The sequence below is a fragment of the Oryctolagus cuniculus genome, chromosome 14 (genome assembly GCF_051225735.1).
Source record: "Oryctolagus cuniculus isolate XC-2025 breed Fujian yellow rabbit chromosome 14, ASM5122573v1, whole genome shotgun sequence".
In the NCBI taxonomy this organism is placed as follows: Eukaryota; Metazoa; Chordata; class Mammalia; order Lagomorpha; family Leporidae; genus Oryctolagus; species Oryctolagus cuniculus.
The window spans coordinates 71,307,460-71,335,410 of NC_142880.1; the positions used below are offsets into that span (position 1 = coordinate 71,307,460).

The following is a 27,951-nucleotide window of genomic DNA, read 5'->3' on the forward strand; positions in this document are numbered from 1 at the left end:
TTTGGTTGGCACATTTATTTGTAAAATATTTTATGCTTAGTTGGAGAACCTGCATACACAGCTAGGAGAATGTTCTTGGCAGTGTCTGGAAACTCAGATCTTTCTTCCTTCAGTGAACAAACAAATAAAAATATTCAGAAATGCAACTGTTTTGCTCATGTTTGTAGATGGCTTGTGAAGTAACCCATGAAAAGCAAATGATAAGGGGAAAAAGGGTTATTTCTTTTTTTTTTTTTTCTATTTTATTTCTATTTGAGAGGTAGAGTTACAGACAGTGAAAAGGAAAGACAGAGAGAAAGGTCTTCCATCTTCTGGTTCACTCCCATTTGGCCCCAATGGCCGGAGCTGCACCAATCTGAAGCCAGGAGCCAGGCACTTCTTCCTGGTCTCCCATGTGGGTTCAGGGGCCCAAGGACTTGGGCCATCTTTTACGTCTTTCCCAGGCCATAGCAGAGAGATGGACTGGAAGTAGAGCAGCTGGGACTAGAACTGGCGCCCATATGGGATGCCAGCACCGCAGGCAGGGGATTAACCTACTGCACCACGGCGCCGGCCGCAAAAAGGGTTATTTCTTAAAAATCAATGCTGAGAGAGAGAGATGTAAGGAAAGGGTAAGAAAAGAATCATTATGTCTTATCTGTGTTAAAATCTATTTGTAAAGAATTCCTGACTTAGTAACGGTTAGGATGTAGTAAAATATTCTTTTCTTCAGATCATCTGACATCATCATAATAATTTACTACCTAAGAATAAAAATTACATTTCATGAAAAGACAGAATGACTCCAAGGACCTGAGCTCTCAAGATGTCTGTTAACAAATGTGGATCTGAAAAAACCAAGGAATAGAAAAAGATTTGGGCTTGGTGTTTGTAGAAATTTTAGGTCCTGCAGAAGCACTGTAGCCTATTTGTAAGAAAACCGGAATTGGAGTAACGTCAGGAAGAAGAGATAACTTCCAGTGGAGAGTGATAGCACATAAGACAGAAGATGGTTTGATCACTTGTGACTGCAGTGAAAGGAAGGCATGTGAGGTTTGATGGAACTTGTTTTTAAAGATTTATTTATTTTATTTGAAAGGCAGAGCTACAGAGAGAGGATGAGACAAAGAGTGGAGAGAGAGAGATTTTCTGATGGTACTTTTTGAATACACATTTTCCAAAAATAGTTAATTCCAGCAACCCTTGCTCCTTTCCAGCTGAGGAAATGGCAGATTTGTGGACAGATGTTTAGGCCTTTCTAGAGAAGAAAAGCTAGATACTGTCTTTTATTTATTTTTTTTAAAACATTTATTTATTTTATTTGAAAGTCAGAGTTACACAGATAGAAGAGAAGCAGAGAGAGAGAGAGAGAGGTCTTCCATCGCTGGTTCACTCCCCAAGTAGCTGCAATGGCCAGAGGTGCAATGATCCAAAGCCAGGAGCCTGGAACTTCCTCCAAGTCTCCCACGTGGGTGCAGGGGCCCAAGGACTTGGGCCATCTTCTACTGCTTTCCCAGGCCATAGGAGAGAGCTGGATTGGAAATGGAGCATCTGGGATTTGAACTGGCGCCCATAGGGGATGCCAGCCACAGCACCAGACCCTTGATAGTGTCTTTTAAATCAAGTACAGGAAAATAATCTTGAGGGGATAAGGACCCCTCTAATTTATTTTTTATGACTATCTACATCTCTGTAATGTCAGTAGTTTATTTTCTATTTTTCTCTCCTTCCCACCAAAGCCTTTCAAATATTTTCTAAACCATTTTGTACTCATTGCCTTTGTGGACAAATGTGAAAAGAGAAATAGAAGAAAAATGTTTTTTTGGTTTTGGTTTCTGAAGTTCTAAGCTTATAAGAATACAGAGAGGATTCAACTTAAGGTATTTAGAAGATTTTTCTCCCCATCTTATTCCAAGAACAAATTTTTAAAATCCAAAATCCTCTGTACTTAAAGTGGAAAAGAAGAGGAAGAAGAGGAAGATAACAAATGCAGAGAAATTTATCAGGGTGAGAAAGAGGGAGCCACGCCTAAAGAGCCACTCTGATAAGAAAGAGGAAATACCAGAAGCCAGAAGTCTTGCTGGGGACCCAGGAGAGCCGAGACTGCATCAGCACTCACAGCCTTCCCTTGCAAAAGTGAGTATATTGCCCAACCACAGGGGCGAGGCTCACTGAACTTCCCCTCTGTGACCTGTGCACACTTCCCTGAGCAGCAGGTAGCACTGTGCCTGACAGTCATTGATGACCCCTGTCATTGCCCAGAGGGGTAGAAAATGACATCCCCAAAAATGCTGCAGGAGAAAAAGGGTGTTGGAGAGGTTTACACAAAGAGAAATTCCCTGCTCTTGAACCTTAGCACAACATATCCCTATGTTTTATAGCTCCTTCCACTAACATCAGATAAACAATATCTAATGTCTCCCTAGAAATGAGTTTTTGCAGAAGTTCATTTTTAAAAAAAGTCCTTTTTTTAAAGTTGACAAAAGTAGTGTCAAAATAAAATGAGAATTTTACTTATTGTAGTGTAGCAATATTAATTTTCCAATGTTTGTTTTTGCTGTTCTGAAATTTCCAGCATGGGAAAATATGTAATCACTTTTTAAACCTACAATTTGAAAATCAAACTAACTTTTTATTTTAATGTAAACCAAAATGTTTTAAAATTCTGTCAGTAATCTATATCATTATTGAAAAATGTAAATACAGAAAAAAAGAAATAAAAACATCAATAACATGACCATCCAGAAATAATCACCTTTAAACTCTTGGTCTGATTTCCAGGTACATAATGGAACATAGTCATTCAGAATTCAAGAATCTGACTTTCTAAAAATTTGATTTTGGGCTCTTGCTTCATTTTACAAGACTTGGGTTAAATAAGCCAAAAATTGGGGATGACCATGAAAACATGAAGGCATCTTTGCATGTATAAAGTTGGTGATTGTCATGGTAGGTTTTCTCTGCAAGAAAAACAGTTTTCTAGTTCATACCAACAATAATCTGGTGGACTGTATTATTTTTCTGAATTTATTTTACATTTGCTCTTTGTTTCATTCAGCAGTTGCCACCATGATGCTAATTAACAAACCATACTCAGTGGTTTAAAACAACAACCTTTCTCTGAAGGGAGGAGAGAACTTCCACTTTGACCATGGCCTTGTCTAAAAATTATCAGAGTCAGTGAACTCAGGGGGCTTCCATAGCCTTGGCAGCTCATGACAAGAGCCTAGGGTGATTACTGATGCCATAAACAAGAGTGTCAATTTGTTAAGTCAACAACAGGAGTCACTGTGCACTTACTCCTCATGTAGGATCTTTGTCCTTAGTGTGCTGTACATTGAGATTTAATGCTATAATTAGTACTCAAACAGTATTTTTCACTTTATGTTTCTGTGTGGGAGCAAACTGTTGAAATCTTTACTTAATGTATGCTAAACTGATCTTCTGTATATAAAGAGAAACGAAAAGTAATCTTGAGGTGAATGGAAGGGGAGAGGGAGTGGGAAAGGGGAGGGTTGCGGGTGGGAGGGACGTTATGGGGGGAAGCCATTGTAATCCATAAGCTGTACTTTGGAAATTTATATTAATTAAATAAAAGTTTAAAAAAAAAGAAAAAAAAACCAACAACCATAATTTATTCTGATTCATATGTCATTGCCTGATCTAGGTTGGGTAGGTTGATGTTGGTTCCAAGTTGCAAGCTGAATCTTGGTTTGCCCTATACGACTTTTATTCTTCCAGCAAGCAGCAGATTACCTACAACATATTTTTCTCATGGTAATGGCAGAAATGCCAGAGAGAAAGTCCAACCACACAAGCACATTGTAAGTCCCTGCTTGTTTGATACCTGCCAACAACCTATTGGTTAAAACAAGCCAATGGGTAAGGCCAAAGTTAAGGGATTGCAATCCTACAATGCATGAAGCCAAAGAGAGTGTTATATCCAACAACAGTTTAAAATGCACATTTCCCTCATGCAGATTCGTGAGAAAATTTTGAGTGATAATGTAGTCTACTCAAATAAGCTTCAATACGAATATTATATATCATTTTGTGTAGATTCTTGAATTATATATATTATATATAATTATATGTAGAATTACATATATACCTATATAAATACTACTAATGCAGTTGGGTTCTGATTTACAAAACCTTGGCCTGTGACAGTTTTTTTCACAGTTGATGCATATTCATAACACAGAAAAATAAAATTAGTCTTCAATGGGTTTATCCTTACCACGTTGCTCTGTAACTGCTTTTCTATGAGAGCAACTGGTGACAGCAACACTGATTCTAATTCCTGGTTCTACTACACATTTTCTTTGCAACCTATAAGCAGTTTAAACATAAAGCAATCAGTTTAAATACAAAGCATTCCCAAAGTATTTTGTCCAAAGACCAAAAGAGAAGAGAGTCAAAAGAACAGCAACTTGGACTCTGTGGGCTGCTTTTAGGGATCAGAAACTAAGGAAAGGGGAAGAAGACACTTTGACTACTATAATGTCAAGTAAGAAGTTTGAAAAAGCCTGTCCTTAGGCTTTTGTAGAAGTAAAACCATAAAGAAAACCACATGATTTTAAAAGAGTGAGCCAATGCAATTCTTCAACAAATATGTAAGAATACTGCTCCCATTTCAAGCTGGTAGAATACCTCCTGTTAAGAAGCATTATACTCTTTCATTCCACCCATCCTTTCTTTCCTAAACTTTAATATTTATATATTCATGGGTTTGAAAGCAATGTGAAAACACATTTAAATCATACCTCTGGCATTAGGCAAGACCACACCTAAACTAAACTACACTGAAGAGAAAAAATATGTCTAGGGTTGACAACCTTTTTGTTGGAAGCTTGCTAATGTCAACATATTAGGAGACTGGTATGCTAAGTGGCATGAAGAAATATACTTGTACTGTATGAGATATATGAGCTATTGGTTTTGATTTAAAGTAGTGTTGCTATTGTTGCTACACCTGCTCCTGATGTGGTCAAACTCAGATTGGGACTGGCATCGTTCTAGGCTAAGCTTTAGGCTAAGAATGATTTGCTAAAACAGGCAATAACTTTCTTAGAACTATAAGCATTTACTGTAGGGTAACTGTTTATGCAACTTTCTGCCAAGTTTGCCATACAAAACTATTGTTGAAGGATGCTGGCCAACAGATATTGAGCAACTCATGTCATGTGTTTTCCCTTTCGAAATCTTACAGTTGGCTAAGAAATTCAGATATTTGTGCTTAACATACAAGTTCTTTCATGATTTGACTTACAAGTATCTTTACTTAATGATATTTAATATATATATATTTGAGAGAAAAAGTGTCATTATCTGCTGGTTCCCTTCACAAATGTCCACAATGGCCAAGGCTATGCTGGGGCTGAGGCTGCGAACCAGAATGCAGTCTCCCAGGTGGGTGGCTGAAACCCAACTAATGGAACCATCACTTCAGCTTCCCAGAATGTGTCAGCAGGAATCTGGAATCAGGAGTTGAAACCAGGCACCGCATTGTGGGAAGCATGTATCCATTAGGTTACAAGGCCACTGGCTCTGCGTCCCTCTGCAGCCTCATCTGCAGTAACATCCCTGTCCCATTCATGCTTACATGTAGTGGCATTATAAATGTTCCAACAGTCGGCTCCTGGTAAAAAACAGAAATGTCTCCTTGTAGTGATTCCTGTTTCTGTGGTGTAAATATTCCCACCATGGCTGACTTCAAGCTACCACTGTGAAATCACTTAACATAGAGTTGGGAGAAAAGTGCTCAGTTGTTGCCACAAGCTTATGTGAGCCAATTCTGACACACAAGCCTTCCCACGGCACCAGTGTCCTTCGCTCTCTTCACTCCTACTCTTCCTTGCATACTCAGCATCACTGACACCTCCAATCCTCCCTCCCCAGCTCAGGCTCAGTTACATGCCTTTCATCTGTGTTTCTATTTTGCACCATGGCACAGAGAAGGGTTGCCAATAAAGAGCATAGGCTGCAACTATAATTACTGCACTGTGAGAAGGAAACCAGAAGAAATCCAAAGTATAAGGAACAAAATCATCCTTTTCTTGACAAGATTCACCACCCAAAGACATGAGTGACTACCCTGGATCCAGTCTAGAGAAATGCAGTGAAGTGAATTAGCAAATGGTTTTGTTAATCAGACTAGTAAGAGACTGCCTTCACCCTGTCCCACATGCTGACTCTGAACAGCTAAGTGGGTACTTGACCCAGTTCTAACTTCACAGCACTTCATCCGCTTAGCAACAATGTTTGCCTGAAAGGTAGATCTTTGATCCTTATTGGGCAACGAATTACATTATTTTTATTCTGGGATTAATATATAGAATCTGGGGGAAAAGAAGTTAGCCTTCCCCGACTGGGTTTACTACACTGGAATGTTATAGGTTTGAGATTACTAGAGGACAAATTTTCCCATTATTTGAAAGCAAAAGAGAAATGTGAAACAGGAAAGAAAATGGGAAGAGAAAATTCTGATTGAGCTGAGTGCTCTAGTGCAAATCCCCAAGCCCCTTTTTCCTCTAGTTCTTGCTTCAGTCTGCTAGGCCACCCAAGTAGGATTTCCATTTACAGACGCCAGCAAAATGTGTCCAGTCTTTGCTGGTTTGAATGAAAGTTTTGTCATGCATCTGAATATTTCCCAAAAAATATAGTGACCCTGGATGAGACCTCAAGGAGACAGGACTGGACTGTGACTGCCAATAAAAAAATTCACTCCTTGGGGGAGGCACAATTATGTCATCTTTTCTCTCCTCCTCAAATCTGCCTGGATTCCCAGATAGCACCAAGCACATGAAGATTGCAAATCTCAATAAGATGCCCGTAGGCTGAGACTTACAACTTGCAAACACATTCAGGAAATATGACAAAGAACTACTGAATAAACTGTGGGGAAGTGAGGAAGTGAGAGACTGAATAAAAATGGCTCAATAATTACATCTTATTAAGTAATTTTGATATTTCTCTTTGCATGTGTTTATCTCACTTAATTCTCTTTTACATATAGCAAGAGATAGAGCCTTTGTTCTTCCCATTTTTCAAATGAGAAAATTGAGATTTTTGTCACAAGAAATTGTGCATCTTGCCAAAGTTCATGTCTAGTAGGTTGTGGATTCAGAAGTTGAGTCTAACTGTTTTACTCCAATAATCAGTCACCATAAGTCTTTCTTAAGATAAGTGTTAAAGTGTTTTACAATTGTATTGGCCGGTGCCGCTGCGGCGCCGGCACACCGGGTTCTAGTCCCGGTTGGGGCACCGGATTCTGTCCCCGTTGCTCCTCTTCCAGGCCAGCTCTCTGCTGTGGCCTGGGAGTGCAGTGGAGGATGGCCTGAGTACTTGGGCCCTGCACCCCATGGGAGACCAGGAGAAGCACCTGGCTCCTGCCTTCAGAGCAGCGCGATGCGCCAGACGCAGTGCACCAGCCGGGGCGGCCACTGGAGGGTGAACCAACGGCAAAGGAAGACCTTTCTCTCTGTCTCTCTCTCACTGTCTAACTCTGTCAAATTAAAAAAAAAATTAAAAAAATTGTATCATAAAGAAGAAAAATAATCACTTTTACGTGAATTTAATATTACTGAAATTATAGAAACATAATTCTTGAGTAAAGCATTGCTCAAATCAAACTCACTCAAACACCGAGTCATCTAAAATGTTTTGAAAAAAAAACACATCAGGCATATCAAAAAGTCAAAAGTATTCAGAGAAATCTAACTTTATTCAGTCCATTTTCTCCCAAATTTACTTGGATCCAGGACCATTTTTTAGGGGAAATCTCATTATATAATATGAAACTAATATCTCATAGAACACTCTGGAAAGATTGCTTGTCTTTTGTAAAGAAACATGCAGTGTTTCAGGTTAGGATAAAATGAAATCAATCAATAAATGAATCAATGATTATATACTGTGTACTCCCAATGTACTCAGCATTGTTTCTAGGACCACTTAGGGGTAGTGGACACAAAGAATAGGTTACCAGTTCAATTTAAATCTCAAAGAATTTAAGATAACAGCAATAAAAATAATAGTTAAGACTTCACATCAACTCAATAAGTATCCATTGAACTATCATGTAGTATATTAAAATAGTCTCTCTGGTAAGCTCTGCAGCACTTACTAACATGAATGTAAACAGTTTCTGCCTTCAAGGAACTTGTAGGCTAGAAATAGGAAGTTCAGGGAAGAGAGATTAGTGAGTTGGAAAAATCAGCAAAGATCTTTTGGATAAGGTAGTACTTGATCTGGAGTTAGCTTTAATTTTTTTAATAAATACTGATTTAAGAGTTTTATATGACTAAGGAATATCTATAATATAAAAGGGATTGCTATCTGGAATATATAAAGACCTCCTGCAAATAGATATGCATTTTTAAGATTTATTTTGAAAGCAGACTTACAGAGAAAGAAGGAGACATGGAGAGAGATCTTTCATTTGCTGGTTCACTTCCCAATGGCCACATGGCTGGGGCTGGACCAGGCCAAAGCCTGGAACTCCATCCAGTGCTCTCACATGGGTGGCAGAGGCCCAAATACCTGGATCATTTTCTGCTGCTTTTCCCAGGCCATTGGCAAGGAGCTAGATGGGAAACAGAGCAGGTAGAACTTGAATGGGCATTCACAGGGGATGCCCGCCTTGCAGGTGGAGGCTTAACTCACTTTGCCACAACACCAGCCCCACAGATATTTTTAAACAGAGCCACAGTATCCAGTATGGAAGGACACAGAATAGAAAAGAATGTGACGGGTAATCCCAAAGAGATTAGGCAAATTACCAATAAACATTTAAAATGCTCCACCTCATTAATATCAAGGAAATAGAAATAAAAATGAGATGAAAACATTTCATCCTGCTGATTTAGACAAATGTAAAGATGGATGATAGTTGAGAATTCCTTAGAGAATTAGGTATTCTCACAAACAATTGGTGCAGTATAAAATGACAAAACAATTTTGACAGCCATTTGTTTATATTTATCAAAGTTACTTTTAATTTAAGTTTTTATTTGAAAGGAAGCGGGGTGGGGGAAGGGAGGAAGGGAGGGAGAGAAGGAGAAATGACAGAGATCTTTTATCTGTTCGTCCACTCCTCAAATGCCTGTAACAGCCACGGCTAGACCATGTCAAATCCAAGAGTCCAGAATTCAATCCAGGTCTGCCACATGGGTGGCAGGGACCCAAGTACATGAGCAATTACCTGATGCCCCTTGGAGTGCACTTTTGCAGGAAGCTAGGTATGCAATGGAGGAGCTAGGACAGGATGTCAGTCACTCTGATATAGGATGTAGGTGTTTCAAGCTGTTTCTTATCTGTTACACCAAATGACCATCAAATTTTTAAATTGTCAATTTCCTGTAATCCAATCAGTCCATTTCTAAATATCTATCCCAAAGTAATGGCTGAAACTGTGCATAAAGATGTGCATTTATTGCACCACTTTTCAGGAATCAGAGAGCATTTTGAAAAAGTCATTGTGACAGCAGAGGGATGGTTAAAATATATTATGGCATATCCATAATTCTTTGCAATGACTAAAACAAAGGAGCTCGATCTCTTTGCACTGATGTAGAAAGTGCTCCAAAATGAGTTAAAAAATCAAATTACAGAACAACAGGTAATATGCAGTTTTATTTAAATTGGAAATTCTTGTGTGTGTGTGTATAGATACATGAATGGAAGAATGGATGAATTTCCAAATTACTTCTAATATTAGTGCTGGGGTGAAGAATGAAATTAGGAGTTAGGATGAGTGGGGATTTTCATGTTTTCAAGTTTATTTATTTTCATCTATTTGAAAGGCAGAGTGAGAGAGAGAGAGACAGAGACAGAGAATCTTCTATCCACTGATTCACTTACCAAATGCCAACAACAGCCAGAGCCAAGGCCAGACAGAAGCCAGGAAGTCAGGCACCTGGAATTCCATACAGGTCTCCCATGTGGTGGTGTGGCTCTAAGAACTTGAACCATCACCTGTTGCCTTCCAGAATGGTAGTAGGAAGCTAGATTTGAAGCAGAGTAGCTGGGACTTGAAATAGCTCTCTGATACCACATGTGAACATCCCAAGCACTGGTTTAATCCTCTGTGCCACCATAACACCTGTTTCAAATCACTTACATATATTCATGCAGTACTTACCACTATTAAGCATAAAGAAAAGGAGAGATATTTCAAAATAAGGAATTAATATGAATGAGTACAAACTAAAAATGAGTTTGCTTTCATGGGATGAAGTATCTAATCTAAGTAGGGTGTAGGATGCTTCAAGGGTAGAAAGGAGACTTGAAGTTTGCTGAGAAAATACATGGGACTACATTAAAGCAAAAAATAGAAGAGTTCACACTGTTGGATTTTTTTGATTCAGAGGATTCACACTGTTGCTTTTTTTGATTCAGTGAGGTGCTAGACAGGGCCATAATCCTTCACCACCACTGTGCTGCCCTGTTTGACCTTAGCTTAGAGGATATGGTAGGGACCAAATTGGGACAAATGTCACATCCAGCTACCTAAAACTCACCTCTTTACTGTCAAGTTTCTTCAAGGTTGACTTTAGTTTGCTCACACTCATACTTCGATTGCTAGGCCTACCAGATGAGGTCAAAGAGAGAATTGCCCAATTCTACCCTACGAAGCAGCAGCCGGCGGGGCTTAGCAGGCATTTTAAAGTTCACAGATTTCTTCCTAGTACAGAATGACAGCAAGAAGGGGTTATATAAATCTAATAATCAAAACAGAATTTCGATATAATCTTCCTTTCAATGGCTCCCCATTTCTCTCACCCCACTGTGCCCTTCTTCAATGATTCTGCCACGTGAGCAAGCTATTATAGGGCCTTCACTATGGCCCCATGAGTCTGCTGGGAAATCCCATAAAGTGTTTGCTACTGAAAATCCCATGATGCATTTGGCAGGGGCACTCTTGTCTCTTTTGCTGACCTTGCTTCCCTTCATCTTTTCTTAATCCCCCTGGAATAGGAGAAGCCAGGCTTTTACTATGCTTAAGGCTTCACCAACAAACAGGCCTTTGGGGTAAGGGAGTTGAGTGCAGGAAAAAAAAAAAATATGACTGCCACCAGCCGAGGCTATTTTGAGAGCCAGTAGGCCCCCAGCTTCCCTACAAATCCAATATAAGGTTTCTTGTTGGCTTCACTCCTGGCATGCAGCCCTTGGTGGGGCCAGGTTCCTTCCCATGGAGGCTTCTGCACATTTATCTTCCTTAAAGTTCAGTTCAGCAGCTGAAAGGTTTGGGGAGAGGAAAAAAGTTCATTGTAATCCATGTCCTGGGGTAGAGCAGTTAATGATCCCCTTTGCTCCTAAGTTATTTCTTTTGAAAAAGGTGATTAATAGTAACAGCTATGCTCATACATGGAGTATCTGTAAATATTAAATGAGTGGGTATAAGTAAAGCTTTCAGAGCAGGATCTGACAGTAAGTTCTGGATGGATGGGAGTTAATTAATATTCACATCACACTGTTGCACTTAAGGCTGCACGTCCATTACCTTATACTTCTGCAGTCAGAGCTTTCAGCATAGGCAAGTCATTTACAGTTTTCCTCTAATAAATTCTATCTGTTGGCGTGCGATCATTTTTCTAAACTATTTGACTAGACTCTGTCATCCAAGATATAGATGATTATCTTCAATTTACTATGCAATGCAACCTGAGTGCTTCCTTATTGTAAATGTTGAATTTCATTTATCTAACAAAGTTATGATAGGTCTATTACATTCTATGTACCTGACTGTGTATGTGTATTTTGTGTACATATGCTAACACCCTTTTATCTCAAAGCTGGGTATAGTTTTTAATCAACATATCCTTAAATAATAAGGAGCACACATCATGCAAATAAATAGGTGTCAAAGAGGTGGCGAGGTTAAGAGAGGTACTAGCTGTGGGTACAGTTTGAAAGAATCATTCCATAAACATCTAGCCTGGCACACTGATGTCTTGGTATACTTTTTACTGGAGAAACTTATCTTGCAGAAATGCAAACTAGATAAAGAAGTTAGTTTCTCATTTTTTATCTTACTCCTTAAAATGTAAAAATATTCAAATGTATCACACCTTAAGGGCATGAGGGGAGTGAGGTTAGCTTTGTTTAATAAAAACAGGTCAGCCTGTGAAACTTGAAAAAAAAAATCAAATACAGGGCAAATCACAGGAAGACCTATTGTGTGGCTCCAGTAGTAACGTAAGAGTCAATCCATACAAAAAACATGTTGGTAGCTTTTAAGCTATTTCAAATTATTGGTAGTAAGGGGTCTACTTTAAGAATGTAAGCCCTGTGGATAGACAACTATAAAACAAATTTTTGAGGGTTAATAGATTTTATGCCTTTTAGAGACCTTAGAGTATATGTTGGAAGAAGAACACACTTGTGATACTGAGTGGTGATATGGAAGAGAACAAAGTTTTTTTGGTAGCCAAGGAGGCTATCCAATACAGCATAGCCAGGAAGGACTTGAACCTGACAGAGGCTGGTCAGCACCCATTCCAGGAGAGGACTGGGCAGGAGGTGTTAGCCTATGTGACTCTAATGCGTCAGAAACAAGACCAGATCTTGATCATGCAGAGGGAGGTGTGTTTCCTTTATAACTCACAATGACTATAGCTGTACAAATCATTTCATAATATTTTCTTTTCTGCAAGAGGCAGGATCAAGAATCCATGATATATCATTGCCTTTGACTAGTAGAATCTTAAGAATCAGTCAGGGATGACAGCTATTCCTCCTCTCCTACACATCATGGTACCACTGTTAGAAGGAACTGAACAAGGGTTTGAGGCAGTTTGAAGGAAGCTCCTTGCAACTCCTTGAAACTGGCTGCGAGGAATGAGCATTCCTGCACGCAGTCAATACCCAGGGCCCCCTCGTGTATTCCAGGCACTGCACAAGGCACTGGACATGCAAGGCAAAGTGAGACACGGTCAACCAGAGGGAGCATTCTCAGTGGAAAGAAACGTGCCCCGTTGGAGGCCTCTCCATACTGCAGACGGTAACAGAGGTGGGGCCCCACATTAGGCTGGGGTGTCCTTAGGCAGAACAGCAAGTGACCATCAGAGCAATACCACGTTTCTGATTAAGATTGTAGGTGCATTCCCTTGACCAAACGGCAAGGGGGGGTGACTTTAAAAAAAAAAAGCCAAACAGATGTCCATCTTTTGGTGAGCCGCTCCAGTTCCCTCTGCCAATTTGTTTTAAATGAATAGAAATACCTAGGAGCAAATAAGTGGGGAGTCTTTGGGAGTGTGCCCCAAAGGGGCTGAGCCACTTCTATCTGGAGAATAGAAAACCTCAGGCATTAACGAGAACTGGGAGGGTGCAAGTCTGGAGTAATTTAAAGGCTTTTTCCATCTTGCCTGCTGGGGCAACAAGGAGAGATTTGTTCGCCTTATTTATTTATTTTTTTAATTTCTAAAGATTTTTTTTTCCCTCTCAGCCACTCCGGTTTGGGTTTTCCATATGACTCATAATTCCTTCCGAAAGTGGAGTCGAATTCATAAAAGTGGTGGTGTGTGTGGGGGGGGGGGGGTGCGGAGGGAAGGCTGGGAGCCCCAGGGAGTCTTCACTACCTACACTGCCACTCAGCTCCCAGCGCTGAGGAGCGGAGGGCGGGGGTGTGGAAACGCAGCCTGCGCGGGATGGCGGATACTATTAAAGCCCCGGCTGCCCGCGGCCGGGCCGGCTGACGGGCGGCGGGCGCGGGAGGGTCTGCGGCGGGCGGGCGGGCGGGCGGCGCTGCAGCAGCCTGGGCACGGCCGCCGCCGCTGCCGCCGCCGCCCGCGGGCGCGAGTGTGCGCGGGTGTGGAAGGCCGGCGCGCGGGCCGCGAGGGGTGTGCGCGCGTGAGTCGGAGCGGGGCTCGCCCCTCGCCGGCGCCCGCCGCCCCGCCGGCGATCGCTCCCCGGCCGTTCCCGGCACCCTCGGCCCCCCAGGATCGTTGGTCCGGGCGCGGGGGAGGGAGAAAGTGAGACTCGGTGTCATCACCATCCATTGTCAGAAGGGGAGGAAATTGGAATCCAGCAGCGGCGAGCAGCAGCAGCTGGGCGGTCACATCTGGGAATGCAAAGCCGACCTCCCCCCCCACCTCCTCCTCCACCACCTCCTCCTCTCACACCCAGGAGCACTTCCGAAACCACTTCGCCTTCGGCCCCTGCCTCGGCCAGAGGTTTCATTTTTTTTTTTTTAAACTGAATATTTACGAAAGCTGGAAGCGTGCGAGGGGGGTGGGGTGGGGTGGAAATAGCGGCTGCTTCTTTTCCAGGGATTTCTTTAATGGGGATGTGTTCAAGGCAAGAGCGAATTCAGAAGGATATCGACGTCGTGATCCAGAAGTCCAGAGCCGAGAAGGACTGCCTGTTTGCAGGTGAGTTCTCGCCTTCCCACAGCCTCGGACCCGGCGCCGGCTTCCTCAGCCCGGCCGCCCGCCTGCCCGCGCGGCGCCCTTCGGTCAGCGACGCGTGTGAATGGGGTTGGGGGTGGTGGGTGGGTTGCACGTCCCCATTCCCCCGGTTCCTTCGGTTCGTTCGGCAGCAGGAAAGCGGGAGCCCGAAGGGGGAGGGGGCGCTGGCCTCTCCCCGTCCCCTCCCCCAGGTCTGGGGCAGCCACCGGCTTTGGAGGCGGATCCCCGGTGGCCCGAGCCTCCGAGGTTTAGGTGGCCCGGCTGTGTATGGTATTTCTGGCCCCTCGCCCCCGCCTCCCCACCACCCCGTAGATGTCCGGAGCGTCCAAGCCAGCCTCCGGGTTCCAGCGGCAGCGGCCGAGCGGGCGGTCGGACTCGCCTGGTTTGCGCAATGGGCTGAGCGGCGGCTTCGGGAATGGAGCCTGCTGCGCCGTGCCGCGCTCCGCTGCTGCGCCGGCCGGCGAGGACCCCGGAGGGGCGGCGCTGGGCGGATCTTCGGTCTCTCCCTGTCGTCTCCCCGTCCGACTGGCGGCGCACTACCCCGGAAAGAGAAGAGACATTTCCAGGGTTACCTGAGGCACCCGGCGCCCCTTGTCTGGGGGTCGCCTTTCGTCCATCTTGCTCCCCTGGGCCGGGGCTCGGATTTTGCTTTCGCAGCCCGAGCCGCGCGGCGGGGGCAGCTCCCGACCTCCCCAGTCGGGAAATTCCCGCCGTTGCCATGGCACCCGGCACTTGTTGCAGGGGGCGGCCTCGCGCAGCACCCGGCCGGCCCGGGGGTGCAGCGCACCCCTAGGGCGCGCGGGGTAAGAGGGCGCATCACCGCTCTCCAGCCCGCGGCTCCCGCCGGGCCAGGCCTCCCCTGGAACTCACTGAACTGGGGCCCCCAAATCTCGGTCGGGATTGAAAAAAATCCACTCCACGGGTAGTTGTTAACAGGACTTTTCCGTTTCAGATTTCAGATACTCAGACTCCACCTTTACTTTCACCTACGTTGGCGGCCCCAAAAGGTATTTATTTATGTGTCTAGAGTTGCTTCATTTCCTGTCCTCACGCCTCTGTTTCCTTTGTTCTTCGCGTGTTCCCTGTGGGATATTGTATTTGCTTGCTCTTTTGGTTTAATTCTTGCTGCTGATGGAAGTGTTTCAGGGACCAGGCTACAGGCACTGAGCTGAACTCTTCGTGTTCCCATTCCCACTGTTCTGCCGCATGGATTGTTCTCCAGGCGTTTTGGGGTTGTTAGAGAGTCAAGAGGGTGTAAACACAATGCATAAAAGAAAAATGTCACAAAATAGTTGCCTCACGAGTGGGATTTTCCTGGTGAGTTGGTGCCGCTCGTTCCCGTGTTTTGTGAAGGTTGACATAAACATGCAGCCTGCCAATTCTCTGAACTGTTTTTTTATTTTTTATTTTCAACGAATGGTATTTTGGTTTTCACATTTGTTTGTACGAAAGAACTTGGAGAGTTGTATGAAGCTGCAGTGGGTGACTTCTTCCCTTTGGAGGAGGCATGAGAGAGACACATCTTAAAACCTAGTGGTAAACAGTGTGGAAACAAGCCCAAATCCGATTTTGTATTGAGAAAGTAGAATTAAGATGAAAGGTAGCAAGGTAGCCACTGATAGATGACTTGCTGTCTTCACTTGTTAGGATTTTCTGCTCTGTGTTCCTTAGGAACACAGTGTTAGGAAAGAGCGGCGGCCACAGTCAGGGATAACCTCGGTGGAATCCTCAGAACATACGATTTGGTATTTAATATTAATTAAATTTGGTATTTAATATTATTTGACCACATTACAAACATCTCTTAGCTGATTCACACTTAGAAACATACATTTTGCAAAAGACACTTTCTTTTGTAAGTACTTTCAGAAAGCTTAGTGTTACTGTGAACCTTTAAAACAGTGTCTGTATTGAGTTGTACATCTTAAAACAGCTTTAGTTAAGACAGTTGTCAGATTTTGCTTATATACAGTATGCCTGAGCCCCAGCGTTAGTTTATCTATATATACCAATGGAAAATAGAACCAGAAGGTGCCAGACTAAAATATGTACTTTTTGGGAGGGAATTAAATTACATGAAGGCCCGCGTATAGAGGCTTAGGTACCCAAGGTACCTTGGGGGAGTAGGGCCTAGTGGAAGTTCTTTAGTTATTCGGAATGTGTCCTCAGAAGGTATTTCCTGGTTGTTAACGAAAGCCTGTGTTTGGGCTCACCTACCCTCTGCTTCCTGGTAGCTTACATGATCCTTTTCCCCATGTGCTCTGCCATCCATCTTGGGGCCCTCACCAGAGCCTGCATTACCACTTGAACTTTTAGCCTTCAAGGTGTAAGCTAACTAAAATTCTTTCCTTCACGAGTAGCTTGTCCTGGTTATTTTGTTTTAGTAGTGAAAAGTCAATATATAATATTTCTTAGTTTATGATCATATTATCATCTTTGTAATTATGAGTAACAGTAAGTTAGAGGAGATTTGATTAAATTATTGCTGGAGATCCAGAGGGTGATAGTGTATGGCTGATATCTTTTGGAGTGATTTCAGTAGTTAAAATATGCTCGGTAGCCCGTTTAAACACCCCGTGCAGTTAGGTGAAGATTCACTGGTGTCCAGTTGTTGCTGTTCTTTCAGGGAGGTGTGTGGTCAGGAATGCACTGAGTGAGACTATTCAACAATCCAACTTGCCGAGTTTCCACAAAATGATGCTCTTTTTTAGGCCGTAGTTTGCTCGCTTACCTGTACTGCCGGGGGAGGAGGGGAGGCGGCGGTAAAACCATACACTTCTTGTCTGAGATCTATTAGATGCTGGAATTGATTCCTTGTTAGTAAGTTCTTTTTTTTTTTAATATTTATTTATTTGTTATTTGAAAGGCATAGTTACAGAGAAGCAGATGCAGAGGCAGAGAGAAAGGTCTTCCATCTACTGGTTCACTCCCCAAATGGTTACAACGGCCATAGCTGGGCCAATCTGAAGCCAGGAGCTTCTTTCAGGTCTCCCATGGATGCAGGGGCCCAAGTACTTGGGCCATCTTCCACTGCTTTCCCAGGCTGTATCCGAGAGCTGGATCGGAAGTAGGGAAGCTGGGACTCGAACCAGCGCCCATATAGGATGCCGGCACTGCAGGTGGCGCCTTTACCTGCTACACCACAGCACTGGCCCCATGTTAGCATGCTCTTGATCAAGCATTAACAGTTAGAGGTGGAGAAGATATGAATGTCTCCAAGGAGCAAGGCTGTGGTGTTGGGGTGAATAGTTAATCACAGTAACATTGGTTTTCCCTGAAGGAACGAGTACCACGGTTGCTCTTAAGGTAAGAGGTGTTTCCTTTTCTGTGTAATCCTATTAAGAGGTGATATTTTCTTTAGTCCCTTGTTAGGATTTGTGTGTCTAATGTGGAACCGTCTGGCCAAAGACAAAGACAACTGGTAAAGCTTCTAGGATGATTGTTTCTCTTCTTTAAAGCTTATGTGACAGTACAAGAAACAAAAGGCTGTTTTAGTGTGGTAACCATAAATCATCTCTTTATGGTTTGTACTTAATGGCAGATAAGACATTTTTCTTTCCTAAAAATATAGAATACTTGTTTTTATTACTTACATTAGAAACCAATATTTTTTTTTTCTTTTAAACTTAGATTTTAATTATGTACATAAATAGCAACATGAGAACAAGACGTTCTAAGGCCCGTACAGTATCTTTAGGTAAAGGGGATTTGGATTAGTCTGCTTGTAGTATGGCATCCCCAAGATAAAAGAGTCCTAGGATAGCTTTTCCTGAAGAAGAAAGTCAGTTTACTACATTCAGCACTGACTCTTCTGCACTTGTCTGTAGAAATACCGATTTCCCATGTGGTGCTTTTTTTTTTACCTACAACTCATTAAAATGAGCAGAGCATGGAGTTTTCTACTTATTTCCAGGTGAATTCTTCACATTTCCTGGCTTTTGAAAGTTCTCCTTCCACAAATCTTTTACAACGATATATCCTCGTAAACCCCAGTCATACAATTTCTCCCCACTGACCTGGGCAAATGCGATGGTTTGTTGTGGGTAATAGATAGAGGCAGCTAATCCCATGAAACCAGGAGGATACACCAGCTTCTTTATTTTTGAACCTCTAGCCAAAAGAAGTCCAACAAGGCCAGCAAAACCAATAACACCAAGTCTTGGAAAAAATCCAGGAGGTGCATTTTGGAGATATTCATAGCTGTCTAATCCCCATTGAGCCAAACTCTGCATCTTGGGCTTAGTTTGAGAGTACATTTCCTGACACCAACTTGTATACGGCTCGCAATGATGTCGAAGCTGTGAGATGCTTTCTTCCAGTTGGGTCTTTGGCTCCTCCACATACTTGGACTGACCCTCAGGAACCGAGTAGAGTGAAAGCTCATCAACCTTCATGGAGCTTTTGTGAGGCGAGTCCTTTTTTGGTGCTGCGTAGACTCTGAAAGTGAGCAGGCTCAGGCTGGCTGGGCCCATGGACCTCTGAATTACCTTGAACATGTTGCTGGCAGCGGCGGTTCCGGCAGGGTCCAGAAACCAATATTTATTATCTTTCTCATCATGACATTTCAGACATTTAAAATTAAAATGAATCCACCCTATTTGTTTAAGGATTCATTTTTTATTTGAAAGGCAAAGTTACAGAGAGAGAGGGAGATAAGGAAGGCTTCCATTTGCTGGTTCACTCCCCAGATGGCTACGATGGCTGCAGCTGGGCCTATCCGAAGCTAGGAGCTTCCTCTTTGTCTCCCACTGGGTCTCCCATGCAGGTGCAGGGATCCAAGGACTTGGGCCATCTCCTGCGGCTTTCCCAGGCCATAGCAGAGAGCTAGATCGGAAGTGGAGCAGCCAATACTCGAACCGGCACCCAGATGGGATGTCGGCACTGCAGGCGGCAAATGTATCTACTACACCACAGCGCCAACCTCACCCACCCTATTTTGATTGCCAGTTTGTAATATCAATTAGTTGTGTTCTTTTGAGTAAACGAGACCTTCACCACTGAAGGAAGTGAGAGTTGTGGAGAGAAAGTACATCATTATCTTGAATTGTGTTTGACTACCATTTTCATCTAAACCATTGAGAGTATATTTCAATAATAATTTTCAATTCAATTTGTAGATAAAACTTAACATTCCATTTCCTCTCTTGGCACTTTGCAAAAATGAGCTATGCATTGTTTTATGGACAAAAGTTGTTCTTACATTTGAATATTAAGAATGTTTTTACATGTACTGTTTTTAATGTTTATTTGGAGAAAAGGAAATGCCAAGAGGTGATTGTGTCAGGACTGGCTGCTGGCCTAATAAATTGGTCTTTATTTGGTCATCAGAGGGACAGAGTGCCTGTTAGCATCTGCTAGGCTGTGTTGGTGGATTTTCCGTGAGGAATGATGGGGAGGAAATGGTCAGCTCCAAGACTGAGTTAATCTGATTTTGCCTGCTGGGACAGCTTCTGCAGTAAGACCCTCACCTTTGGATGTGCAGACTGAAGCTCACAGAGTTGAAGATATGTGGTCAGATTCACTGTGATAAATGATGGAGCTGTCGTGTAAATGCTGTTCTGTCGTGCTTCTGAGACCTGCACTCCTGCTTTCCCATTAGGGCTCCTGAGATTTTTGAGCATGCAGACACTTTGACAACCAAAAACTGCATGCATATTTACTTGAACGTTATAATTTTGATGTCTGTTGATCGGAAATCATGAAAAAGAAGGTTCTAATTATTAGGAATTTGATTATGAACAGCATCTACAAATGCTTAAAAACTTGTAGTATGTTTTTAGTAAGATCAGTTTGGTCTAGCAGTGATCCTTATACCACCGCTGTGTTCCAGACTCCTGAACAACTCCACAGCCATCAGTAGTTGAGAGCGCGTCATAGACTGCTACCCAGTGCTGCTTCCCAATTTCAGAAGTGTGACAAGAACTATAAACCAAAGGCCTCAAACTTATATTTTCTTCTCTACCTTTTGTCATTTGTATGACCTCCTGTCTCTTTCTTCCTTAGTGATTAGTAGTCAGCTGTCTTGTAACCCAAAAGATTTCAGGTTCTGATTCCTCGTCTGGCTTGCCCTTGGACTTGGTAGAAGAAACAGAAGGGAGGAGGTGGGTGGTGACAGCTACTGAGGCTGAGTCCCTGGGGCCAACAGATACCAAAGACAAGGTGGGGAGTGGAGGAGGCTCATGGGCTTGACGACTGGGAGTCCCTGAGTGTGAATTTCAGGCAAGAAAGTATTGTAAAAATAGAACTGAACTTTTAAAAGTGCATGAAGAATTGTTTGTCATGAAAAGAAATTAGAAAAGAGATATGCCAAAAAGAAGAAATAACAGCCACATGATTCCCAGTTTGCTGTTAATACATTAGAGTTTACTCTTAGAATTTTTATGTGTCCATATGCATACAGCATATTTGCATCCAAAGATTGTGTTATATGGTTTTGAAACCTCATTGTTTTATTGCCCAGGGATATAACATTAATGCCTTTTTAATAAAGGATATGAGAATAAATAAATGGTTTTAAAATTGGGAGTTTCCCAGTGAAGGAGTATGAGTGTGCATGGCAAGAATTCTAATATTTATATTAGAAATAATTATAAGATTAGAAATTTGGTATTTGGCAGAGTGTTTGGAGTTGACTGCCAGTGTGCACCCTGTATTGTATGAACACTGATGTGGTCATGGGTAGAGGAGTACTTATTGATGTGTATCTTCCTTATTTTAGGAGTTCCTGGCCAAATGATTGTTTTGGAGCAGCTGATGTAACACTAATAATAATAATACCCCAATGAGGGGTCATGAGGACATACTGTTTGCTCTTTCTACTTGGCCTTTCATTGTGCATGTTTTCTGGAACTCCTGTCTCCATCTTCTCCCCCATCTCATCCCTAGCCAGCCCTGATTGTTGAGATCTTTGCTCAGCTAAATTCTCCTTTGAGAAGGCATCCGCCCTTGTTTGTTTCTGCTAGGTGTTTCTGTAACTATGTTGTAGCATTATACAGATATTCCTTGACTTATGTTCTGGCAAGCCCATGGTAAGTTGAAAACATCAATTGAAAATGCACTTACTACACCTCTCCTTCCAAACAAAGCTTAGTAATGCAGTGTACTATAGAAGATGGGTTGTTTATCCTCCTGAGAGTGTGGCTGATTGGGAGCTGTGGCTCATGGCCACTGCCTCATCTGGTAAGTGTCCTACCTGTATCGCCAGCCTGGAAAAAGAGACAAATTCAAAATTCTAAGTATTGTTTCTGCTGAATGTGATTTGCTTTTGAACTGTTGTAAAGTCAAGAAATCATATATGGAACCATCCTAAGTTGGGAGCCATCTGTACTGTAAATGACTACTTACCTCTGGTTGTCTGTGAGCCTCTTGGAGAACTGTCTCTGACATATTCATTGCTGCTGTCCTGTCCCTTGCATCAATATGTAGATGTTTAATGAAGCTGAGAAAAAGAATGCTAAGCCATCCTCTGGCTTTTTATAGCCTCAGTGACCAGTTGTGGAGATATTCAAACACACACAGTGTATTGATATCACTTTCAGTGAAACTTTATAGGAAGCCAGAGTGATAGACAATGACAGGCAAGGTTGTAAGTCCTGTTCTCTGGGTCATGAGTTCAATGCTTTAGAAGGATGGACAGACAATGCAGTTGTTGAGGATATTAGGGAGTTATGAGGACTATGGCGTACTGGGAGTGTTTGGGCTCTAGACGTAATTAACTCATTCGGAAAAAATAAGAAGCACTTTGATAAGTAGGCAAACTTCCTAGGAGCTCTAATCACCTTGGGTCCCCAAAGTGTAATTCCATAACTCAGGGGATGCCAGGGAGGGAGACAAATGGCTTGCTTGCAAAAAACCATTTGTTTTCTTTGGACTTCCTTAAAAAGAAGTGTCAGTGTGGGCAGGGGCAAAGAGTGGGGAAGGTGTAAAAGCAGTAGTATCATCTTAAACAGAGTTATCAGTTTTCACTGTGAAAGAAGCAGGAATGTGCTCACTCTAGAAATCCTGTAATATGTGGTTGTTTTGAAACCATCAAGTATTCTTCATGGTGTCAGAATGAAAAGAGTGATCGTTTTTTAAGTAGAAAATTAACATGATCCTCTTGGCAGTGAGGGTTCACCATAATTTTACATCAGTTTTTACCCAAAATATTGATTTTTTTTTTAAAAAAGCGTGTTCCTTGGAGCCCTGGGAAGCCACTTCTGATGCTGGGGGAGCTGGGGAAGGGGTGAAGGAAGCTGAGTCAATGAGTGGGAACAGCTGCTCTTTTTCTCTTCTGTATGAAAATTGTTTTGATAATGGTTTCATTGTTAAATGAGTTTTAAAACCACTGACCTAAAGTAACCACTGGTTTAACCAGATACAACTTTATTGAAGCTTATGTATTAAAAAAAAGTTTACATTCCATTTATTTCATGGACTAAGGCAATACTACTAATGAGGTTTCTTGAGCATAGTCCCTGGAATACTTTTGTTTGCCTTCTGTCATTCCTGTATTTGCAACAAACAGGCATTTTATCAGCTATTTTACATTTTATCACTAAAGGAACTGAGGCGTGGATAATTTAGACGCCTTACAGTTGGTTAGAAAGAGGCAGTGGAAGGATCCATTTCAGTGTAAGGCAGTGTTTGTGTAGGGTTTAAGGGGCGTTGGCTGACCTGATATGACTTGAATAACAGGGATTGTTTGAGGATGGAGAAGGATTGCTAATGGATGTGTGCCAGGGACAGTGCTGAAAATCTACTGGTTGGCAAAGGAACTGCCTGAGCCCCATGTTAAGTATAATAGTTGGAAAATTGTGTACATTGGCTGTGGAATCCTCGTGCAAATATTTGGCCAATCCGTTTAAATTCCCCATTATTTCTCTTTAGCAAGTGAAATTTCATCAGTCCTAAAAAAATATTTTGTAATTCTCTGCCAGATTTGCTTTTGCCTTAGTAGATAAAGCTTGTTTATGAGATTTGCCCCTGATTTAGTCAATTCATTTTAGTCAGTTTTAGTCAAGTTATTGATCTTCTTTTTGTCCATACTCTGAATCTTGGGTTTCTTTTAAAGTTGCATTTATTTTCATTCTGTAAATTTCTTTTTTTTTTAAGATTTTATTTATTTATTTGAGAGGCAGAGTTACAGACAGTGAAAGGGAGAGACAGAGAGGAAGGTCTTCGCTCCATTGGTTCACTCCCCAAATGGCCGCAACGGCCAGAACTGTGCCAATCCGAAGCCAGGAGCTAGGAGCCTCTTCCTGGCCCCCCCTTGTGGGTGCAGGACTTGGGCCATCTTCTACTGCTTTTCCAGGCCACAGCAGAGAACCGGGTTGGAAGAGGAGCAGCCAGGACTAGAACTGGCGCCCATGTGGGATGCCGGCGTCGCAGGCAAAGGATTAACCCACTGTGCCATGGTGCTGGCCCCATCATTCTGTAAATTTCTGAAATCTCACTTTCCATGTTCCCAAGGAAAGAATAGTAAGACATGTGTTTTTATTTTTTTTTAATTAAAAAAAATTTTTTTTTGATAGGCAGAGTGGACAGTGAGAGAGAGAGACAGAGAGAGAAAGGTCTTCCTTTGCCGTTGGTTCACCCTCCAATGGCCGCCGTGGCTGGCACACAGTGGCCGGCACACCACGCTGATCCAAAGCCAGGAGCCAGGTACTTCTGCTGGTCTCCCATGGGGTGCAGGGCCCAAGGACTTGGGCCATCCTCCACTGAACTCCCTGGCCACAGCAGAGAGCTGGCCTGGAAGAGGGGCAACCGAGACAGAATCCAGCACCCTGACCGGGACTAGAACCCGGTGTGCCGGCGCCGCAAGGCGGAGGATTAGCCTGTTGAGCCACGGCGCCGGCCTGACATGTGTTTTTATTAATAAGTTACTTGTTATCTCAGTTTCATTGTGACATGATACAGTTTTCCCGTTCAGTTGTCTCACTTGAACGCTGCATATTTTCCCTCTTCACTTCAACCCAGCAATCCCTCATTTCCCTCTTGAAGAGAAACTTCTCTCCAATCTGCCTGGTCAGTAGTCTATTGCTGGAGCCAGATGTGGGGATCACATCTCAGGCTTCACATATCCCATCCTCCTTTTCTCCATCTCAGGTTCTCCACCCACCTCTACTTCGTAATCATTGCCAGCATCTGCATTCCTCCCCATGTCAACATTTAGTCCATGCCCTGTTGGCTTCGTTGTAGATTAATCACTTTAACCCAGTGTTTCTAAACAATTCATTATTGGCCTCTGGCTCATCTGGCTCATTTATGCTAATACTCTTTAGTTATGAATTTAATCATATTTATCTGTTCAGAAGCATCCAAATGAGACTTTTTCTCAATATCAACCTCAAATTGCAGTTCTTGGCTTTGAAGAGCCACCTTCCCTGCCCATTCATGTATGTTTCTCATTCTGTTTGCTTGCTGACCCCCCTCTCTCCATTTGCAACAGTTTGTATTAATTTGGCACACAGCTGTTCAAGGTTATTGATTGATAATATCTGCGTTGCATGGTACAGTGGTTTGCATATCAAAATTATAGTTTTTATTATCATAAAGACCAGTGCATTTAATCTTATCTGTGCCCACAAATGACTGTTCTGTTCACTAGAATGTGTGATATATTTATGCACAAGAGCATGGAATGAGAACATGAGTAGAACAAAGTGAGGAATGAAATTTGAAGAGGATAGGATGGGAATGTAAATAGATTATCCCATCCATTACTGATTAACACCAATCATACTCCCCTTGAATGTCATTTATTTCCATATGAGTGATCCCCAGTTTGTGGCTGACACCTTCTTGGAATTAAATGGAGGGTGACATATCATTCAATATTAAATTTAAAAGGGAAACACCTGCTAAAACCTTCGTGCAGTCAGGTCATTTTTCCCTGTAGTGGAATTAGCAGAAAGCAAGCTGCTAGTTGACTTTCCTCAAAATAGGATTGTTTCTGAGCATTCTGAGTGTATATTGAACATGTTAAATGCGGTTGTTGTTATCTTCATCATTATTTTAATATATAAAAAAACTATATATTCTTATTATCCAAGAATCGCTTATTGAATATTTATTGTATATGAAATATATAACTCAAACAGACTAATATAACTACATTTGTGGTCTTCGCCCATCTGTGTAGAAACAAAAATATCATTAAGTACAAAGCTGCAAAAGAGTCAAATTTAAAAAATGGTCACACAGAAATAAATACAATGTTTTGATTAGAGACTAGAATATGGTAAATATTTTTTAATATTTCTTAAATGATTGGACAATAATGTTCCTATGTTATGTGGTAGTATTTCCCAGACTGTTAATGTGATGTTAGGTTTGTAGCCAAGTATGTCTGGGAAATGCTTAAACAGTTTTAATGGTTAGTGTTTTTTTAGGACCTTTATATAATAGTGTGCATTATGCATCTCCAAGAGGTGAATGAAGTAGTCAGGGTTTTTCAGACTGACTTGATTACAGATCTGGAACATCTCAAGAGACTTGTTTTGTGGAAAACACTTTGGCAAACTCTGAGTCTTACTCATGAAAAATAGTTTTTGGGTAAACAGCAGTGTAATAGAAATGGAAATAACTGATTCATATGCAGTGCTGAGAAATTTATTTTCAGCAATTTTTACAGAAGTTGCTTTATGACCATGAAGGCTTTGGTTAAAATGCACTTGGCATTCATGGCACTAACTTTCCTACGTGAGCATTTTTTTCTCTGGTCCACTCAGTCTCTCTTCAGTTGTGCTGGATCCATTTATGATAAGGGCTCTCAACTATTATTATTCATCAAAGTCCTGAAGTTCGAAGAGCCCTCTTCGGTTCATGATTGGAAGTCAGTCTCCTAAGGAAGTGTTAGCGATAGATAATGATTCTGTGTAGCAGAAGGACTCATTATGTCCTCTTAAATTCTGTCATTCTGCGGTAGAGCTTCTTAGTGAGCAGTCTGTGATGGAGTATGCTCTTGGAGAAGTTCACGATGAGGTGAAATCTGCAATTTATCTAATTTCATTTCTTTGATAAACTACATTTAAAAAAATCAATGAGGGTATCTGTTTGGAAAACCGTTGTCCCCCAAGTGATCAAATGAGAAATGTGGTGAAGGCCTTAAAAACACTTCTCAGAATTTTTCAGTGTTAGGAAGTGCATTCCCTTTTTGTGCCAGTGGCATCACGTCAAGTCAGGCCAGTTTTGGGGACAGGTGATTGGAGAGTGAAACCAGAGTTTTGAAGCCCATGCCTGTGGACACAGGAAGAGACATGCATTTCATGTGATTTGTGTTAGTGGTAGGCATTTTCTTGTATGCATGCCTCACAGTCTTTGAGATTCAGGGGTCTACGGGACCCTCGCAGGTAGGAAGAACCCAGTAACTCTCGTTTTTTATTTGGCAGATCTTGTGTGCAATCTTGACGGAGTGAATTCTTTATTGTATGCACACATTGTCAGTCTTTATGTGTCCATGTCATTGATCTTCTTGAGAACAGAGTCTTAGATATTGACTGGGAGACCTAAGCTGAATGCTAAAATCTGTTCATGGATAAAAGCTGATGCAGTCATCATTTCTCATTAAAATGCACCACAGTTAGGGGAAAAAAGGCCCTCCAGCTGAAAAGCAGTCATTACTTTATTATCACCACAGAATTTGAAACGATTTCTGTAGTGAACGGTCAAATTTATTTTTAGTTAGCTAAGGAAAAAGTTTGAATAGGCCCCTGTAAGCCAAATTATTTCTTCTTTTTGGAGCAGTACATCCTTCTGGGAAAACCAGCCTCAGATGGTGATTTTCGTGAGTACCAATTAGGTGACTTCAATGAGATCGCATATTCTTACTTGAATTTGGCTTCAAAATGATGAGACGTGGGCCAAGAAAAAATTTAAATTTAATTTTTTGAAATCATACTAGTTTGATTTAATATGAGCTTCTTGTGTTGACTTTCTATGCCATTAATTTAAAATTTCCAGTACCCTCAAATCTGGGTGCCTGTTATGCACAGACTGCTTTCCAGCTGCAGGTAATTGGCAGGGAAAAATCTACTTATGACAGTAGTTTCACAGAGGATTTTTTTTAAACTGAGTAATGTTGTCATTTTCAGACTCTCGGGTGCATTTTGGGAAATGTTAATTGCAAATATACCTTTAAAATCTAACAGCAAGAGTTTTCTGACTTCTAGATAAGGATCCTGTTTTACAGAAAATTTAAATTTTTTCTGTTACACTAGCATATACATTTGAAGAAGACAAATATAAAACTGGATAGTTCCTGGTACCTTGGCACAAAACCATATGTAGCTAATTACATGAAAGTAAATCAGATTTGATATTATTGAAAATCTTTCATTTTCATTCTTACATTGATTATAAAACTTACTAAGCAATAAGTAATTATTTAGTATCACAAGACATGTTAATAACTTAAAAAATTCTATGCCTACTAATTTTCTAATCACCATAGAAATGTAATACTTAATAATACCAGTGCACTGTTCACGCCAATTAAAAAATGATGCTATAAAAGATTTCTGTGTTTGAATACTGAGCCAAACATAAACCATGTTTGGAGTGTGTGTTTGCCTTCCTCTAC

General features: G+C 41.8%; 1 protein-coding gene and 1 pseudogene across 2 annotated transcripts in view; one reads left to right on the forward strand and one right to left on the reverse strand.

Moving 5' to 3' along the window:
• The first annotated feature begins 13,784 nt into the window (after positions 1 to 13,784).
• Positions 13,785 to 27,951, forward strand: part of PARP8 (poly(ADP-ribose) polymerase family member 8) — a 195,870-nt gene continuing 181,703 nt past the window's right edge. The window contains exons 1-3 of one of the 2 annotated variants that reach the window (XM_008262187.5): positions 13,785 to 14,156; positions 14,253 to 14,354; positions 15,343 to 15,397. In XM_008262187.5, the coding sequence (XP_008260409.1) occupies positions 14,051 to 14,156; positions 14,253 to 14,354; positions 15,343 to 15,397 (263 nt within the window). In that variant the 5' untranslated portion in view covers positions 13,785 to 14,050. Of the gene's footprint in view, positions 14,157 to 14,252; positions 14,661 to 15,342; positions 15,398 to 27,951 lie in introns of both variants that reach the window. The other variant, XM_089313164.1, reaches the window with a different exon arrangement.
• LOC149122383 (MICOS complex subunit MIC26 pseudogene) lies at positions 18,074 to 18,914 on the reverse strand (annotated as a pseudogene).